The sequence below is a fragment of the Pagrus pagrus genome (genome assembly GCF_965226575.1).
Source record: "Pagrus pagrus genome assembly, chromosome: 11".
NCBI classification, from domain to species: Eukaryota; Metazoa; Chordata; class Actinopteri; order Spariformes; family Sparidae; genus Pagrus; species Pagrus pagrus.
In genome coordinates, this window is record NC_140195.1 from 21,715,759 (window position 1) to 21,734,526 (window position 18,768).

Genomic DNA, 18,768 nt, shown 5'->3' on the forward strand with positions numbered 1-18,768 from the left:
ACATTGGAAGCATGTTAAATGGTCAGCATGAGCAGGAGGGATGATTACAGCAAACAAAGATTGTACATATGGGCATATGACTATTGTTTTAAGACAAATGTGAACCTACTTTAAGTACTTCTAATGCAGTTCAAGGTTCGGCTTTACTCTTATAGGTAGATTTTATTTTCAACATGTAAAAACAAAAGAAAAAGAGTCAAATGAAAGCTTTCAAAAAACAATTAAACAACATAATCTTGCTATTATGCATTAAAAATACAGGATTGCACAATGTTATCGTAAAAACATTATACAACAAATAGAACAGTTATATACACGTTCTGTATATACAGCACACACACACACACACACACACACACAGCAACATGAATGCCAGTAAACAACTTTTCAGTATCGCTGCACCAGAAGCACATTAGCTGACATATTACAATCTTAACTCTCTTCAATATAAGATACATGCGTTTTAAGCACACCAGCAGGTGACTCTGGCATCCATGCACTAGTAATAAAAAAAAAAAAATCAGATCATATTATGGCAGTAGTACAGTGATTCCCTGCTAACAGACTGTGGGTTACCATACAGATGTATTCAATGACACTTTAAATTAAAACCCACATTAATGTGTTCTTACATGAAATACAACCTGTTGTGTACGTATGCTCATATCTCTGGAGCATGTTTGTCCTCCTGCTCCGACAAGTTTAAGGAACTTTACTTTCATCAATTCAATTATCAAATTCATACAGTAATAAACATTAAGCGTATTTAAAATTTTACAGCTCACAAAAAACAACTTGCCAAAGAGGACTCTGTCCAAGTAGTTGTCCTCTGCAGTATCAGAATGACATATTAGTAAAATAATAAAACATATTAGTGAAAAAAAAGTTGAATAGGAACATTTTGTATGTTAGGACAGTTAACTACATTAGAAACGGGTCAAGTTTGTATTTAACATATTTTCTTCATCACATTAGTAACTTAACTACATGAGATTTTCTCTCCCTCCATTTCTTCCTTCACAGTGTTAAAATACTGACTTACAGTTGAAAACAGCATCTTTTAAACATGTTTTACATTGTGACATTGAAATGATGCAGGTACACTTGTGCTAACCTATGGACAAATCAATCAGAGCATCAAGTGATCACTACATTACACTTTTCCTCGGAGCAGAGGGGTTCAGTCAATCTCACACAAAGTCACAGAGCCTTTCTTAAACCAGAAGCCTGGGAAGAGGGGCTCTGTGAATTTAGCCTTGAAAGTGTGTATGAGTCTCAGCTCTCCTGATGTGACACCGTAATATTTCAGAGTACCACCTTCCCGATCCAGAAACAATGCTATTTTTTCGCATTGGCGCACTTTTATATATTTTTGTTTGCCTTTTTGCTTCCCATGCAAGGGAAGCCAGCCTTCCTCACGGCAGAGCAGACTCCAGGACTTGTCATTGCATCCTAGACCACCACTACTGTCCCATTTTCGACCCACTCCTTTATACGCCACTGCGATGCCAACCTCCCCTTTCCACTCCACCTCCCAGTAGCAGAAGCCTTTCTGGCCCTCCTCACAAAACACCTGACTCCTCTTAAATCTGCCCTCATTTTCAGGTCGGGGCACCTTCTCCTCCACCTTCTTTACTGTTCTCACTTTCCTGTTTCCTTCGGACAGGACAAGTCTCTTGCCTGCTGTGTTTTCATCAAACTTCAGATCTGCACCATCTGATAGAGAAACAAATAACGCATATTTTAGTGTGTTAATGTGTGTTTACTGTTTTATGTGCAATTGAAAGAATATAAAAGTAATACAATGTTTTTTAAAATGAAATCCGAACAAAATCAATTGAAGATGAAATCTAGAGAAAAGTAAAATTGTTGAATTGTTTGTAAATTTTGATTTGAAACCTTTTTATTATTTTACAAATATAATGAGCATGTACTGTAACAAATATCTAATGGTAAAAAGTGCAAACATCATGATAACCTATACTACCAGAGGAGTTTGGGAACGGATGCACTCATTTTTAAATTAATCAGGCAACAGCTTCATTTCTAAGGCTTTGTGACAAGTGTTGGAAATAAAAAAAAAGACTTACACTTCTTCAGGCCTGGCTTTAACCGATGCTCTCCACTGTGGTCGAAGCTGTACAAGATGAATAAAAGTGTTGTCACAAACAGACATGTCAACCTTCAGCTTCAATGTGAAAAGACAAGAAGTAAGTGCACTTAATATGGACAGAGTTCATACAGCAGAAAATCAGGCCTGTCTCATGAGTCCCATTTATACCTGGTATTAATAAATGCTGTGTTATCTCGATTCTGCCGGCACTGTGACAGGATTAACTGAGTGGAACTGGCGTTCATGTCAGCAAGCATACCGCGTACCAGGTACCTGAACTATGAAGCAGGATTTGGGGTTAGTGAGTCATTTAAGGGTTTCATGGTTACAACGGTGGCTCACCTCTTAATGGAGTGCATCACCATTATAACTTGCGTGCTGCTCACCTTACTTGCTCCAGAGTAGATTATGTTGGAGTTAACACATGAATACGTATAGAAGCACGGCTAATCATGGCCAACCCCTTAGAAAATGGCAACACCAATTGTAGAAGATCCTGAGGAGCTTGATGCCACATCATGAGAGGGTTTCCCAGCAGGGCTACAGAGTTCAGAAACTGGCAAAGCCCATTGGCTTTTCCTGACTATGTTTTAAATGACATACAGCGGCAACAGATTTGCTTCAGCTGGATGTGGTTTACTTGCTTTAGTTGATTGCCACCATTGCTTAGATTGGTTGCCATTAAGAAGCCAGATAATGAAAAGGTGGGCATCACTCATTGTTGAATGACTTTTTGCATGGGTAAACCTGCTAGTTACTAGCTTTTGCCAGTCTTGTATAGGCTTGCTATAAGAGGTGGGGGTTGGGTGACTGTCAGCTTGTTGGATAGATTTCTTTCTTAAGAATGTGGCCACACTGTAAAGATTGCAGCGATGTGTTCTGTGTGCATTTACATCTTGCATTGACATGCGTTTTTCTTTATCCAGATAAATCGGGTTTGATTGAGGCCGCTGGTTTTGCACAATTTCTCTTATCAACACCAAGGTGATCCTTGAGTTTTGGCAACTAGCCTGCTAGCTAATAAGATAAAATATTGAGTTTAGATTTTACCTTAGTGTAGATGTACTGTCATTATGAAAACCAGCTATATACCTACAAACACATATAAACACACATCCTGACATACAACATACCAGATTGCCAGGTTCATATTTCGATAAGGAGTTGTAGCAGAGAGCGTCGTCACCCCATTGACTCCTGGGTGATTGTAGCTCAGATCCAGCTGTTTCAGGGAGCAGGTCGTTTTGGACTCGAGAGCTTTGGCCAGGAATGAGCAGCCGTTCTCTGACACCTGACAACCTGACAACCTGCAGACCACACAAACACGTTCGCACGCACATCCACAGACAAACACACACACACACACACACACAAACACACACAGAGTTATGTGATACTGAGCTTCAAGTAGTAGTGTTGTTATGGTTCCCTGCAGTTAAATACACATTTACTGATAAATATTTACTGATTACAAAAATTAAACACTTTGATGATCAATTATATGAAAAATAAATTAATTGTCATTACGGGCACATTTACAATCTCAAATATTGTGGGTATTAGCCGTATCCTGGCTTTGGTGGGGGCAGGGATATATGAGAATACTGTTTTATAGGGAGCCAAAGTAAAACCTGAACTCAGGTTCTGTTCCAGAGGTAAATCTCTCAAATGTGCTTTTACGAAATGTTTGCTGCTCTGCTTAACTGACCTTTTTTGCAGTTTAGAATAAACTACACACAACCCTCCACTCCTGTTCATATATACAGTAAATGTAATGTACACTTACTTGAGAACCTCCAGTTTACAGTGTATACTCTTCAGGCCATCAGCAAGTTTCTCCACACCTGAATCCAGCAGGTCGTTATGACTCAGGTCCAGCACTGTGAGATTAGAGGATGCGGAGCTGAGGACGGAGGACGTCAGACCTTTGCAGGATTCTTCAGAGAGCTCACACCAGCTCAGCCTGTGAAAATATTTTTAATCAGACATCTGAAAAATCTGTGGTGTCAAAGTGTGTTTACTAAACACACCACTCTGTCTGGGTTCAGAAGTTTTTGCTCAGAACTGGTTCATGTATATTTGTCTGACAGAACACCATCAGTACAATACACAATACTGATGGTCTCAAAACAACCTCCCTTGGGATAAATAGGGTGGTACCACATGGCTCTGTGCTGGGTATTTTACTATTTATTATGGATGTCATGATTTCGTTTTTAAAATCAAAAACTGATTGAGACGAGTGTTCAATTTTGACTATCAAATTCAAATGCAGTATCAACAATACTGGTTTGCTCTGGACAGGTTTGAGACATCAAACTTTGTAACTAACTGGTATTTTCTGTTGAACTCTGGAGTCTTTATTTCTGTTGAATATTATTTGAACTTGTCTAAGCCTAACCTGCAAGTAGCACCAGGATAAAGTCAAATTGCTGTTGTTAAATACCCCTATCTTTTAAAAGAAGAATTTGAAAATGTAAATGACAGTCGTCAAATCAAAGTCAAAAAATGTTTTAAATAGTTAATCAAATCGAATTGTGACCTTAAAAGTGAAAGTCAAATTGAGTCTTGATTTGGAGAATTGTGAAACCCCTACCATTTACACATAAACAATATTATTACTCCAACACAGACATTTGGCTCTTTCTTACACTCGGTGCACTGTGCAGCGTAAGTGTCATTGCTAGTTTCAGACCGATGCAGTTGTCTTTTTCATGCCTAGTACCCAAGTTGTGTCAATAGGAAATGTACCTTCGTCCACCTGTGCGCCCCTGGGTGAGTTGGTATTAAAATGAAGTGTGGTCAGGCGCACTGATGCCAGATCGCTATCATGAGGAAGCAGAAATTGACAGCAGCACTGACCAACAAAAAGCTGGTCTGCAGTCAAAGGCACAGTAATTTTCCTGCTATTTAAAGGATGCATTACTCATATAGTAAGCTGTGCCTACACAGGCGGCCTCACAAGACGCATACTCTCTGATTTTATTATAAGAGACGCTGCTTTCAGTCATTTTAAACATTTCTATGTTTGCAGTAATGTCAATGTGGCAAATACTGTGACGCACTTAATCAGCAACACTAAAAACTGAAGAGGAAACTCTAGCACAACTATGCAACTGTCCCACAGTAAAGATGAGTGCCCCTGTTTATTAGCTACAGCACGGTCCATGTATTGGTGCACAAGGCTCTTAAAGCGAATGGGAGATGACACCCTGATTGGTTTAATTTACGTTACGCCCAAAACACACCCATGACTAATGAAGAGTCTAAATACTTCTCCTTTAAGCTGTGCATCAGACTTTGTGCCCATGTTGTCCGCCATTTAACTATCAAATGGACTTGGATGCACTTTAAACGCACTTGCACCGTGTGCTTTAGACTAAGCACCCCAGACATTTAAATAGGGCCCTTGCAATCCCCTTTTTATGCAGATGACAGTCTTGTAAGATTTTGACTCCTCTTCAATTCAAGCTATGTTAAGATTACAATCTGCCCCAAATGTTCTGCAGACATATCTGCATTATCTCAAACTTGTACTGAATGTTGATAAGGAAAAATGTTTTATTTTTAAAGTTTGCATCTCTTTGCCATCCATAGGTTTAATGGTACTGCAATTGAAATGTTGTAACCTTATAAATAAAGGAGAAAGACTGCTTTTAGTGTGAATGCTGCAGTCTCTTGGAGTCTATTGCAACATGACTTAAAACTGAATTCTCTTGTGCCACTTGGATGCTTTGGGTCTTTACTAAATGACTGTTTACCATTGGCCTGTAACTGTTTTAACTGACACGTTTGTTGTTTTGTATGTTTGTATTTCTATTTTGATCTGGTTTGTTTTTGTTTGTTTGCTTGTCTCTGCTCATGTTCAGCATCATTGAAGCTACGCTGGTCTCCACTAACAACAAGAAGAGATCTACATTCTATCATTTTTTTGAGAGCATCAATTTTGAAAGTACTTACAGAGCAGTTTTGGAGACTTTGACCACCGGCAACATTCCAAGAAGAACTTTCTCTGATTTCAGGTATTTTTTCAGATCAAACAAATCAAGCTCCGCATCTGATGTCAGCAGCACAAAAGTCAGAGCTGACCACTGGGCGGCAGAGAACTTCTCAAATGTGACTGTTTCAGAGCGCAGGTACTTTTTGACTTCTTCCACCAGAGAGTGGTCATTCAGCTCATTCAGACAGTGGAAGAGATTGAAATTTTTATCAGCATCACTGTTCTCTTCGTTAATCTTTTCTTTGATGAACTCAATAGTTTCTTTGTTGATCTCCTTGTTATTTTCTTTCTCTTTCAGCAGCTCTTGCAGTAGTTCCTGGTTGGTCTCCAGGGAGAGGCCTAGCAGGAAGCGAAGAAACAGATCCCAGTCTCCATGTTTGCTCCCCAAAGCCTTGTCGACTGCTGTCTTGTAGAAGTCTAAGTCTGCAACTGTCGAAGTGGGTTCAGTAAGCAGGTTTTCACCGTTGTTATTGAATGTGTGAAAGACATAAAAAGCTGCCAGGAACTCTTGAATGCTCAGATGGACGAAGCAGAAGAGTTTCTGTTCGCTCAGTCCACAGCCTTCTCGTTTGATCTGTGTGAATAATCCAGAGAAAACTGTTGCCTCAGCGATGTCAAGACCGCACTCTGTCAAGTCTTCTTCAGTGAAGAGAAGGTTTCTTTCCTCGAGGCTCTTGAAGGCCAGTTTCCCCAGAGAAATTATTGTTTCCTGGTTCTTTTGATTCCAGCATGAATCTGTCTCAGACCTCCCACCTGTGTCATCTCCAGGATACTTCACGTTTGCCTGTCTGCATTGTAGCAAAAGGAAGTATATGTACATGTCAGTCAGAGCCTTGGGCATCCTTCCTTCTTGTTCTCTGTTCACAAAGTCCTCCAGGACTTTTGACGTGATCCAACAGAAGACAGGGATGTGACACATGATAAAAATGCTTCTTGATTTTTTCACATGTGACAAAATGTTCTTAGCCAACTCCTTGTCACTGAATCTCTTCCTGAAGTACTCTTCCTTCTGATCATCATTGAATCCTCGCACCTCTGTAACCCGGTCAACTGTATGAGCAGGGATACGGTTGGATGCTGCAGGTCGCGAGGTGATCCAAATTTGAGCTTTAGAAAACAGATTTCCTTGGATGAGGTTTGTCAACAGAACATTCACTGAGGCTGCCTCTCCAACATCTGTGTGAGAGGTACTTGCACTGAAGTCAAGATCAAGGCGACATTCATCAAAACCATCCAGGACAATCAGAATTCTGTACTTGTCATAGTCTGTTATTTCTGATGTCTTCATACCCGGAAAAAAGATGTTAATAAGTTCCTCCAAGCTGAGATTTTCCTCTTTTTTCAAATTCAGCTCCCGGAAAGAAAGAGGAAACATATAAAATATGTCCTCGTTGGCCGTACCCTCAGCCCAGTCCAGCATGTACTTCATTGTAGCAAATGACTTTCCAATGCCCGCCACTCCGATCGTTAGCACGGTTCTGATGGGTCTATTTTCTCCAGATGCTGGTTTGAAGATGTCCTGATATTTAATCAATGTTTCTTCTGTCTCTGGTTTGAACTTTGCATCCTGAACTTGTCTGGTCTCATGTTGTTCATTGACCTCTCCCCTCTCACCCTCTATGATGTAGAGATCTGTGTAGATCTCATTCAGAAGGGCAGAGGTTTTCTGCTTATCGATCCCCTCAGATACATGGGTGAATTGCTCCTTCAGCTGAGTTCTGAGTTTCTGTTGACTTGCAATGTCAGGCTTACCTGTGGGGAAACAATTTCAAAGTTATTGTGGACAGACATTAACAAATAGTGGCAATTAAATGTTTTGGATGCAATCAAGCAGTTAATTAAATCTAAACCATAGCACCAAGAACTAAGTTGTTTTTTATGTTGCTTTTTTTATATGGTTTGTTTAGCTACATACAATCCAACTAAAAGTCGAGCACATGTCCAGGATCTCAATATGGTCGAGCATCTGTGGAACATGCTGGAACAGGTCCGATCCATGGAGGCCCCACCTCACAACCCACTGGACTCGAACGATCTAACCCAACACCCTGGGGTCAGACACCACAGGACACACAGAGGTTTTGTGTCTATGCATCAATGGGTCAAGTCCAATCCCCAGTGGGGCCTCGATAGATCGGACTGGTTCCCACGGATGGGTGATTGGATTGTGATCTGGGAAATTTGGAGCACAGGCTAACACTTTAAGCTCTTTGCCATGGTCCTTTGGCCATTCCTCAGCAGTTTTTGCTGTGTATTTGTGCACATTGTCCTGCTGGGAAGCCACTGCCATCGGGAAGTGCCATTACTTGTACTTGGTCAGCAACGTTTTTTAGTGGGTGGTGCATGTCAAGTGGCATCCATTAGAATTCCATGACCCAAGGTTGTTCTGGTTGATCAGTGTCTTGGTTGTGAGTCCAAACCAGAGTTTGATTTGGAATTGGGGCTGATCCGGGCATATTTTAGTGGATTGTTATTGGCTAAATAAAGCTGATAAAATTCTGATCCTTACTTCCACCTCACTCTACTTTTGCAGTGCTGTTCTTCATTATGACAGTCTTACGTGCCATTTTAATGCATTTGCGAGTGAAAAGTGTGCGACTGAGTCTTGAGTCTGGATGGTGCGGCTCACAAAATACTAAATACTAATTAAACTCAGAGGCTAACAATGCTGTTATTTCTCCTCTCTCTTTCTGAAGAGGAAAGAGCACCTTTTAGGCAGTATCGTCTCATAATTGCAGCAACACATAATTTTAGCTGTCACTGTCAATGTTGATTCCGTGAGAAAGGGAACAGAATTTCAACTCGTCTGTTGTAAACACCATAAACACCACTATGTAATCATCTTATTCTCTTAGTAAAGTTTGAGCTCTTACCAAATCTGAAACCGGTCTAAAAAAGTGATTTAACTTAAACTACTGGATTATAAGTCATATTATACTGTCAATAAGTGTTCTTTAAGTTGGTGGTGCTTCATTGACATACTGTTAACTTGAAATATGCTTCTTTAAAGACATAAAGCTCCATTTAGTTCTGAGTGAACTCTCCTCTCACTTTGAGAAATGTTCAGAAATTGTCAGTTTGTTTAAAACTAGGCTAGTTTTTTTAAGCTTTGGTTTAAAGCCTGTGCTGCTTGCTCTATAGTGCTGGCAGAAGGTAAATGAATGATTTCAACTGTATCATTATGTATTATATTGTTCTGTTTCACCTCTTTTAAATCAAGGCTGCAGACCTTTCTGTTTGCCACTGCTTTTCACTGAAGCAATTTTGAGGCTTTGAACTGCACTGTGAGTTTTATTTTCTAGTCTTGTCTCTTTTAAACTTATTCTATTTTAGCCTACTCTCCCATTTCTTAACTTGTTTTAATGTTTTGTTTTATTGTATTTCAAATGCAATTTAAAATTTCTTTTAATGTAATTTTTATGCCCCTGTAAAGCACTTTGAGTTGCCTTGTGTCTGAATTGTGCTATATAAATATATAAATACAAAACTTGCGTTGTTGTTGTTAAACATGGAAAGTTGCACCACATGTGGTGATGACTGCCTTATGATTTATTTAAGACATAAAAGTCAACGTTACAAAATTATTATTGACTTGTACTGCAAGCCTTGTTCCTCTCATGTAAGTAAAGAGGTTGGACGAACATTATAAAGGTCTTCATAGCATTCCAGTGCAGCACCACCTCCAACTTACAGCATACATTTGGTGTAATTAGACACCTCTCTGACATGCTGTCTATGTTAGACGCTTCTCAAATTAATTTTTTTTCATGGTTCTCTGTTTACATTTCACAGCAGTTTAGAGCATTTGGATATGATTGCACCCTTATTTATGACTACCTCCATTCACACCCATAAGCTTACATCTTATTTCTGTCGTCCTGTCGACACATGTATCAGGCAACTGTTTGGCAGCTGAATGTTGGGAGGTTATCCAGAGTCGGGCAGAAGGAAACAGCTCCCCTCTGATGAGGTTTGTCAGTAGCACATCTACTGAAGCTGGCTCTCTGGTGTCAGTCAAGTTGTTACAGTTGTCAAAGTCGAGAAGATGTTGATAATCATCCAGTCCATCCAAGATAAATACAACTTTGAACTGCTCATAGTTAGAAATCACACACTCCTTTGTTTCCTTGAGGAAACGCTCAAGAAGTCCCACCAAACTGAATTTTGTGTCTTTTATCTTATTGAGCTCAGAGAAGTTCAGTGGAAATAGCACTACTTCCTCTTCAGCTTTGCTCCCAAAGGACGTTAGTGAATTGACAAACCGAGTAAAATATGACTTTTTGTCATTTTTAGCCCACTCTGTTTTGAATTTCTGCGCATGGAAAGATTTTCCAATTCCAGCTTCTCCGATAGTCAGCACAGTCCTGATTGTTTTTTCTTTTGTATCTTTGAAGATGTCAGATGTTGCATTCACTCGTGTCACAGATCTTGTCCCAGGACGTCCATTTTTCTCTCCGTTATCGACCTCATTACTTTTCTCCTCTCTGATGACGTGTTCTGTGTTTTGTTGGTTCGGATGATTTTTGTTTTCAACTTCAGTGTTCTCACTAAGAAATCTTCTTCTTAGCGCTGATACCAGCTGCTGCCGTCGGTTCAATGTCTCTGGATAAACAGAACAAATTTCAGCACATTATTGATGATGAAGGGTAGATGTGATTACCTTTAAGTCAGTTAAAGTTATTCATGATACAACACAGTGAACAAGTTACACCACAACAAGAGTTTAAAGTTACTAGTGTTAAGAATTATGTCACTTTTGTTGAAACACATAAATTCAGTTCAGTAATGTTTATAAAATCTGCAGTAACATTGTTATACGTCATGGTTGCAACTTGCAGTAGTTCCTACCCATAATTTTCCAATCTACCAGAAAAAGTGACACAGAGCTTTGAAAATATGTTATTGTTATTGTTTCACACCTCGACATTCTGTCTGTTTCTGAATATATTCAGAGGGAATCTTCTCAACTCCTGAGGGTTGAGAGACGATCCAGAGACGAGCGGAGGGAAGCAAATTCCCCTTGATGAGGTTTGTTAGCAGCACATCCATCGAGGCTGTCTGGTCCATATCAGTCAGGTCCTCGTTGTTTTCAAAGTCCAGAGGAAGTTCACATTCTTCCAAACCATCAAGGACAAAAGCTACTTCACATTTGTTGTACTGGCAAGCTAATCTGTGTTTTCTGTCATTGAGGTAATCACGAAGCAGATCTGTCATATTTTGAACTTCATCTTTTCTTGAATTCATCTCGCTGAACTTCAATGAAACTATCAAGTCTATGTTCTTTCTGGACTTTTCTTTAGCCCAGTCTACCATGAACCTCCTTGTTTGAAATGTTTTACCAACACGAGGAACTCCTGTCATTAGCACTGTTCGCACTTTCTCTGTCTGTGACTTCTGAAATAACCCATTATAGGTTTGTGCTTTGTTTCCTTCTCCTATCTCGTAGAGTTCTGTGTCACTCTCATGTTTTTTCAGTTCCTCCTCATGCTGACTGAGGATTGTTGCCTTCAGGTCTGCTGTCAGTTCATGTTTGAAGTCTTTGCCTAAAGAAATGATAAAGACATTATAGAGAAAACAGAGTACAGTGACTGCAAAAAATACAGTGTCACATCATGCATTTTGTCATACCAGCAGTTAAAGCCCAGAGAGGAAAATGCACTAAAACACAAAATGAAAGTAGGAATTTGCAATGACATTATTTTTAGTTGAGTTTATGAAACATCTTCCATTAAAGTGATGTATGTCATGGTTTCAGCTTTTGCAGTATTTCCTGATCAACATCAACATCAAGAATGACACGATACAGATCACACGATACATAATATGAGTTATGAGACTAAGATATTGTTATTGTTTCATACCTCGACATTCTGTCTGTTTCTGAATATATTCAGGGGGAATCTTCTCAACTCCTGAAGGTTGAGAGACGATCCAGAGACGAGCGGAGGGAAGCAACTTCCCCTTGATGAGGTTTGTTAGCAGCACATCCATCGAGGTTTTCTGGTCCATATCAGCCAGGTCCTCGTTGTTTTCAAAGTCCAGAGGAAGTTCACATTCTTCCAAACCATCAAGGACAAAAGCTATGTTACTGTCATCAAACCTGCAAACTTCTGCGTGTTTATTATCATTGAGGGAATGACGAAACAGATCTTTCATGCTTTGATCTTTGTCTTTTCTTGAATTCAGCTCGCTGAACTTTAATGACACTATCAAGTCTATGTTTTTGTTGGACGTTTCTTTTGCCCAGTCTACCATGAACCTCTCTGTTTGAAGTGTTTTACCAACACGAGGAACTCCTGTCATTAGCACTGTTCGCACTTTCTCTGTCCGTGAATTCTGAAATAATTCATCATAGGTTTGTGCTTTTTTTTCTTTTGTTTCTTTTCCTATCTCGTAGAGTTCTGTGTCAGTCTCAGGTTTCTTCACTTCTTCTTCATGCTGACTGAGGATTCGTCTTTTCAGGTCTGCTGTGAGTTTGGTATTGACTGCTTTCCCTAAAGAAACAATGAAGAAAATACAAACAGAGCAGAGTGCAGTAATTGCAACTGGTGTCACATTCCTAAACAATTAAATTGCAAACATAAAAAAGTTTTGTCACATGATGTTTTGTGTTATACCTGCAATCAAAGTCGAGGGATTCAAAATTTATGAGAATAAATAAATGTTTCTATGAGTTTGCAATAAAGAAATGTGTTAAATAGCTCTATATTCCAGCAGTAACCACTGTTACAGAGTGTTTGGTCAGTAACCATGTCTCTCCTCCTCTTGCTCATGCTGTGGAATAGAAAAGTAATTTCTGGTATCCCTGCCCACTTCATCCAATCAGGATAGAGAACTCCATAAAGGGGCGGTCCTGTCTGCTTGTGAACACACAGAGCAGGATCCTCCTGTTTGCTGCTCTGTCTGGTGATTAGCACTCTGTGTACATGTGGTGACGTAAAGAGGAGAGAGGGGAATTGCTAACTGCAAAACAGACATTAGCTAAAATGATGAAAACATTTACAGCAGCTTTAAGCTGATAAAAGTTTCTGTGTTGGTTTACTGTAACCTTTGCTCAATGTGTCCACACTGCTGGGCTTAGTGGTGTCTGTATTGTGATTGGGTGAGCTTCAACACAAACACAAAACATTTATTACATATTTGTGTTAATAATATATTAGATAGTAGTAGCGCACATTGTCCTGCTGGGGAGGCCACTGCCATCGGCATCCCCTCATCCTGCTGGTCTAATTTCAAAGTTATTTATTTTAGAGTACAGGCGTTCCCTCTAGTGATTAGTGGCAACTGAATGAAAAAAATATTTAGAAAAGCAAAATTTCTGCGCCGATCATTAAGATCAGTATTGGGGCTGATCTTGGCGTATTTTAATGGATTGTTATTGGCTAAATAAAGCCGATCAAATTCCAATCCTTACTTTACTGAAAGTCTACTTATGCAGTGCTGTTCTCCGTTATGACAGTCTACAGTGCCATTTTAATGCTCAGCGGCTAACAACGCTGTTATTTCTCCCCTCTCTGAAGAGTAAAGGGCAGCTTTCAGGCAGCAGCTCTTCATAATAGCAGCAGCAATAGATCATTTTAGCTGTCACTGTCGATGTTTACTCTGTTTACTCTTGGTAACAAAACAAAATTCAACTTGTCTGTTGTCTGGTTATTTACTCTCTGCAAGCCAGTGTCTGTACTTGTCAGAGATGGTTTGTGAGAAAAGAAGCTCCACTCGTAAACACCACTATGTGATCACCTTATTCTCTCAGTAAAGTTTGAGCTCTTACCAAATCTGAAACTGGTCTCAAAAGAGAGTATCAAGACCAAGACAAGACCAAGACCAAGACAAGACCAAGACTAGTTCAGCTCAAGACCGAGACCGAGACCAAAAAACCCCTATTTTTTTTTGCACTTTTGCATGAGTTGTAGAACATAAGCACCATACTGGGTTCAGCTGCTTAGTATAAATATGAGATTGTATTATTTCAACTACAGGCACAATAATACAGAGACAGTGCATGTCTTGTATGTGAACTCACTATAAATGTTTTCATCAATTGGCTGAAATCAAATATGTGAAGCAATTGCATGACCGCTATTTCTACACTATTTGAGGATTATTATTATTATTATTATTATTGCCTCCTCCTCCATGGATCCATGACCGTGCTTTAGAGGGGGGAGGGGGGGGGGCGTGAGAGGACGAGCGCCAACGCCGTCTGTGTCACAAAATGCATGTGATTGGTACCACTTGAAGGGGGCGTATAATGATATAAAAAAAAACAAAAAAACTGTGCCTGCCTGGATATTATAGGTTACAAATCCCTTCGAGACCGCTCGGCCAGTCCGAGACATTGCGAGACCGAGAGACCCGAGACCGAGACAAAAGACTGTCGAGGCCGTGACAAGACCAAGACCACAAAAAAGTGGTCTTGAGACCGGTCTCGAGAACTACAAGTCTAGTAGTCATGAAGGGCCTGCTTGGGTTCATTTGGTTTAAAGCCTGTGCTGCTTGCTCTATAGTGCTGGCAGAAGGTAAATGAATGATTTCAACTGTATCATTATGTATTATATTGTTCTGTTTCACCTCTTTTAAATCAAGGCTGAAGACCTTTCTGTTTGCCACTGCTTTTCACTGAAGCAATTTTGAGGCTTTGAACTGCACTGTGACTTTTATTTTCTAGTCTTGTCTCTTTTAAACCTATTCTATTTTAGCCTACTCTCCCATTTCTTAACTTGTTTTAATGTTTTGTTTTTGATGTCTTCCTACTTGTTTTCAATGTATTTTAAATGCAATTAAAAATTTCTTTTAATGTAATTTTTATGCCCCTGTAAAGTACTTTGAGTTGCCTTGTGTCTGAATTGTGCTATACAAATAAACTTGCCTTGTTGTTAAACATGAAAAGTTGCACCACATGTGGTGATGACTGCCTTATGATTTATTTAAGACATAAAAGTCAACGTTACAAAATTATTCTTGACTTGTACTGTAAGCCTCGTTCCTCTCATGTAAGTAAAGAGGTTGGACGAACATTATAAAGATCTTTATAGCATTCCAGTGCAGCACCACCTCCAAATTACAGCATACATTTGGTGTAATTAGACACCTCTCTGACATGCTGTCTATGTTAGACGCTTCTCAAAAAAAATTTTTTTCATGGTTCTCTGTTTACATTTCACAGCAGTTTAGAGCATTTGGATATGATTGCACCCTTATTTATGACTACCTCCATCCACACCCATAAGCTTACATCTTATTTCTGTTGTCCTGTCGACACATGTATCAGGCAACTGTTTGGCAGCTGAATGTTGGGAGGTTATCCAGAGTCGGGCAGAAGGAAACAGCTTCCCTCTGATGAGGTTTGTCAGTAGCACATCTACTGAAGCTGGCTCTCTGGTGTCAGTCAAGATGTTACAGTTGTCAAAGTCGAGAAGATGTTGATAATCATCCAGTCCATCCAAGATAAATACAACTTTGAACTGCTCATAGTTAGAAATCACACACTCCTTTGTTTCCTCGAAGAAATGCTCAAGAAGTCCCACCAAACTGAATTTTGTGTCTTTTATCTTATTGAGCTCAGAGAAGTTCAGTGGAAATATCACTTCTTCCTCTTCAGTTTTGCTCCCAAAGGACGTTAGTGAATTGACAAACTGAGTAAAATATGACTTTTTGTCATTTTTAGCCCACTCTGTTTTGAATTTCTGCGCATGGAAAGATTTTCCAATTCCAGCTTCTCCGATAGTCAGCACAGTCCTGATTGTTTTTTCTTTTGTATCTTTGAAGATGTCAGATGTTGCATTCACTCGTGTCACAGATCTTGTCCCAGGACGTCCATTTTTCTCTCCGTTATCGACCTCATTACTTTTCTCCTCTCTGATGACGTGTTCTGTGTTTTGTTGGTTCGGATCATTTTTGTTTTCATCTTCAGTGTTCTCACTAAGAAATCTTCTTCTCAGGGCTGATACCAGCTGCTGCCGTCGGTTCAATGTCTCTGGATAAACAGAACAAATTTCAGTACATTATTGATGATGAAAGGTAGATGTGATTACCTTTAAGTCAGTTAAAGTTATTCATGATACAACACAGTGAACAAGTTACACCACAACAAGAGTTTAAAGTTACTAGTGTTAAGAATTATGTCACTTTTGTTGAAACACATTAATTCAGTTTAGTAATGTTTATAAAATCTGCAGTAACATTGTTATACGTCATGGTTGCAACTTGCAGTATTTCCTACCCATAATTTTCCAATCTAACAGAAAAAGTGACACAGCGCTTTGAAAATATGTTATTGTTATTGTTTCACACCTCGACATTCTGTCTGTTTCTGAATATATTCAGAGGGAATCTTATGAACTCCTGAAGGTTGAGAGACGATCCAGAGACGAGCGGAGGGAAGCAAATTCCCCTTGATGAGGTTTGTTAGCAGCACATCCATCGAGGCTGTCTGGTCCATATCAGTCAGGTCCTCGTTGTTTTCAAAATCCAGAGGAAGTTCACATTCTTCCAAACCATCAAGGACAAAAGCTATGGTACCGTCGTCAAACCTGCAAACTTCTGTGTGTTTATTATCACTGAGGGAATAACAAAGCAGATCTTTCATGCTTTGATCCTCGTCTTTTCTTGAATTCATCTCGCTGAACTTCAATGACACTATCAAGTCTATGTTTTTGTTGGACTTTTCTTTTGCCCAGTCTACCATGAACCTCTTTGTTTGAAGTGTTTTACCAACGCGAGGAACTCCTGTCATTAGCACTGTTCGCACTTTCTCTGTCTGTGACTTCTGAAATAACCCATTATAGGTTTGTGCTTTTTTTCCTTTTGTTTCTTTTCCTATCTCGTAGAGTTCTGTGTCAGTCTTAAGTTTCTTCAATTCTTCTTGATGCTGACTGATTCGTCTTTTCACGCTTGCTGTGAGTTTGGGATTGAAGGCTTTCCCTAAAGAAACAATGAAGACAATACAAACAGAGCAGAGTGCAGTAATTGCAATAAGTGTCACATTCCTAAACAATTAAATGGCAGACATAAACAAGTTTTGTCACATGATGTTTTGTGTTATACCTGCAATCAAAGTCGAGGGATTCAAAATGTATGAGAATAAAGAAATGTATCTATGAGTTTGCAATAAAAAACAAGTGTTAAATAGCTCTATATTCCAGCAGTAACCACTGTTACAGAGTGTTTGGTCAGTAACCATGTCTCTCCTCCTCTTGCTCATGCTGTGGAATAGAAAATTAATTTCCTGGTATCCCTGCCCACTTCATCCAATCAGGATAGAGAACTCCATAAAGGGGCGGTCCTGTCTGTTTGTGAACACACAGAGAGAAGGATCCTCCTGTTTGCTGCTCTGTCTGGTAATTAGCACTCTGTGTACATGTGGCGACGTAAAGAGGAGAGAGGGGATTGCTAACTGCAAAACAGACGTTAGCTAAAACGCTGAAACGTTTGCTGCTAAAAGTTTCTGTGTTGCTTATTCTAACCTTTGCTCGAGGTGTCCAGACTGCTGGCCGTGGTGGTTTTCTGATCGGGTGAGCTTCAACACAAACACAAAAAACTTATTACATATTTGTGTTAATAATTACATTAGATACATTTACTCTAACAAAGATTTATATTATTCATGTTTGAGGTAAAATGCATCCCCCAGCCTTCACTGCTCTGCCTTTTCATTTCTTCCTCATATTGTTACTTCATCTTTTTATCTGTTATAACTGTAATAGTATGCAAGCGTAAGTTGTTTGTCCTATCTTAGCTCAGACATGAAGTCGAGAGGATCATCCTTGGGAATGTTCCTGGATGCAGGGGAGACTGGTCTTCTAGGCTCATGAGGGCTTTAAAACACATTTATTTGAGAGATTTCACAAAAACAAACTTTAACATTTTTAACATCTGGGAAAAAACTTTTTAGCTTCAATGTGAAAACTGCAGTAAAGTCTGAATACTCTGACAAGTCATTCTCCTCGTTTTTGTCTTCAGCTCTCTGAACCTATCAAACAAAGAACATGACCAAAATAACTTACCCTGATTCTTCTTCACCGAGGTTAAGAGGTTCATCCTCGGACCTGACACTTTCCGTGGAAACATTGCTGGGTACAGGAGTGATTGATCCGTCTTCCTTCAACAGCCTTTTAACACAGATTACAATTACAAACTTTTGGACAAATTTTAAAATCTTTTCTATTTTTGAGGTGGAACCTACAGTATTTCTTTCACTATTTCAACGACATTCTCATCCATTTATTTACTCTGTATCAAACATCCAAGAGCACTAAGATATTTTACCCTGATTCTTCTTCAGTGAAGTTGACAGGTTCACCCTTGGACCCACCCGTGGCACTACTATTGGGCCTGGGTGGGCCTTAGGCCCGGGCCCACCCATTTTGACCCAGGCCTATAGTGAGTAGTGAGTGATTTTCATTCCAGCTGTTCATCCAATAAGCAGTCTGAGGAAAGCTTTGAGTGAAAGCTTCTCAGCCAATCAGTGGCTTCTACCCCACGTGTGGACTCTTAAGCCTGCCCGCAGGCTGCATCGTCACCAGCAAGTGATCCAATGAAATGAATGACATTGGCGTGCAAGCTTTTCAAGCAAGCTCAATGAGACAGACACAGACGGTAGCTATAAGCTAATATGAAACGTCAACATGGCAAAGCAAAGCAGCTTGTTTTCATT

General features: G+C 39.6%; 1 protein-coding gene across 1 annotated transcript; it reads right to left on the reverse strand.

Moving 5' to 3' along the window:
* Positions 1-249: 249 nt before the first annotated feature.
* Positions 250-18,477, reverse strand: LOC311264766 (uncharacterized protein; the record flags this gene model as incomplete). The annotated part of the gene is made up of 13 exons (XM_084365865.1): positions 250-1,716; positions 2,091-2,137; positions 3,247-3,420; positions 3,900-4,076; positions 6,074-7,865; positions 9,975-10,715; positions 11,033-11,656; positions 11,975-12,607; positions 15,349-16,089; positions 16,407-17,036; positions 17,579-17,631; positions 18,119-18,213; positions 18,427-18,477. 13 exons carry the CDS (start codon positions 18,475-18,477, stop codon positions 1,181-1,183), a joined length of 6,294 nt encoding a protein of 2,097 aa, XP_084221991.1. The 3' UTR covers positions 250-1,180.
* Between the last annotated feature and the right edge of the window lie 291 nt (positions 18,478-18,768).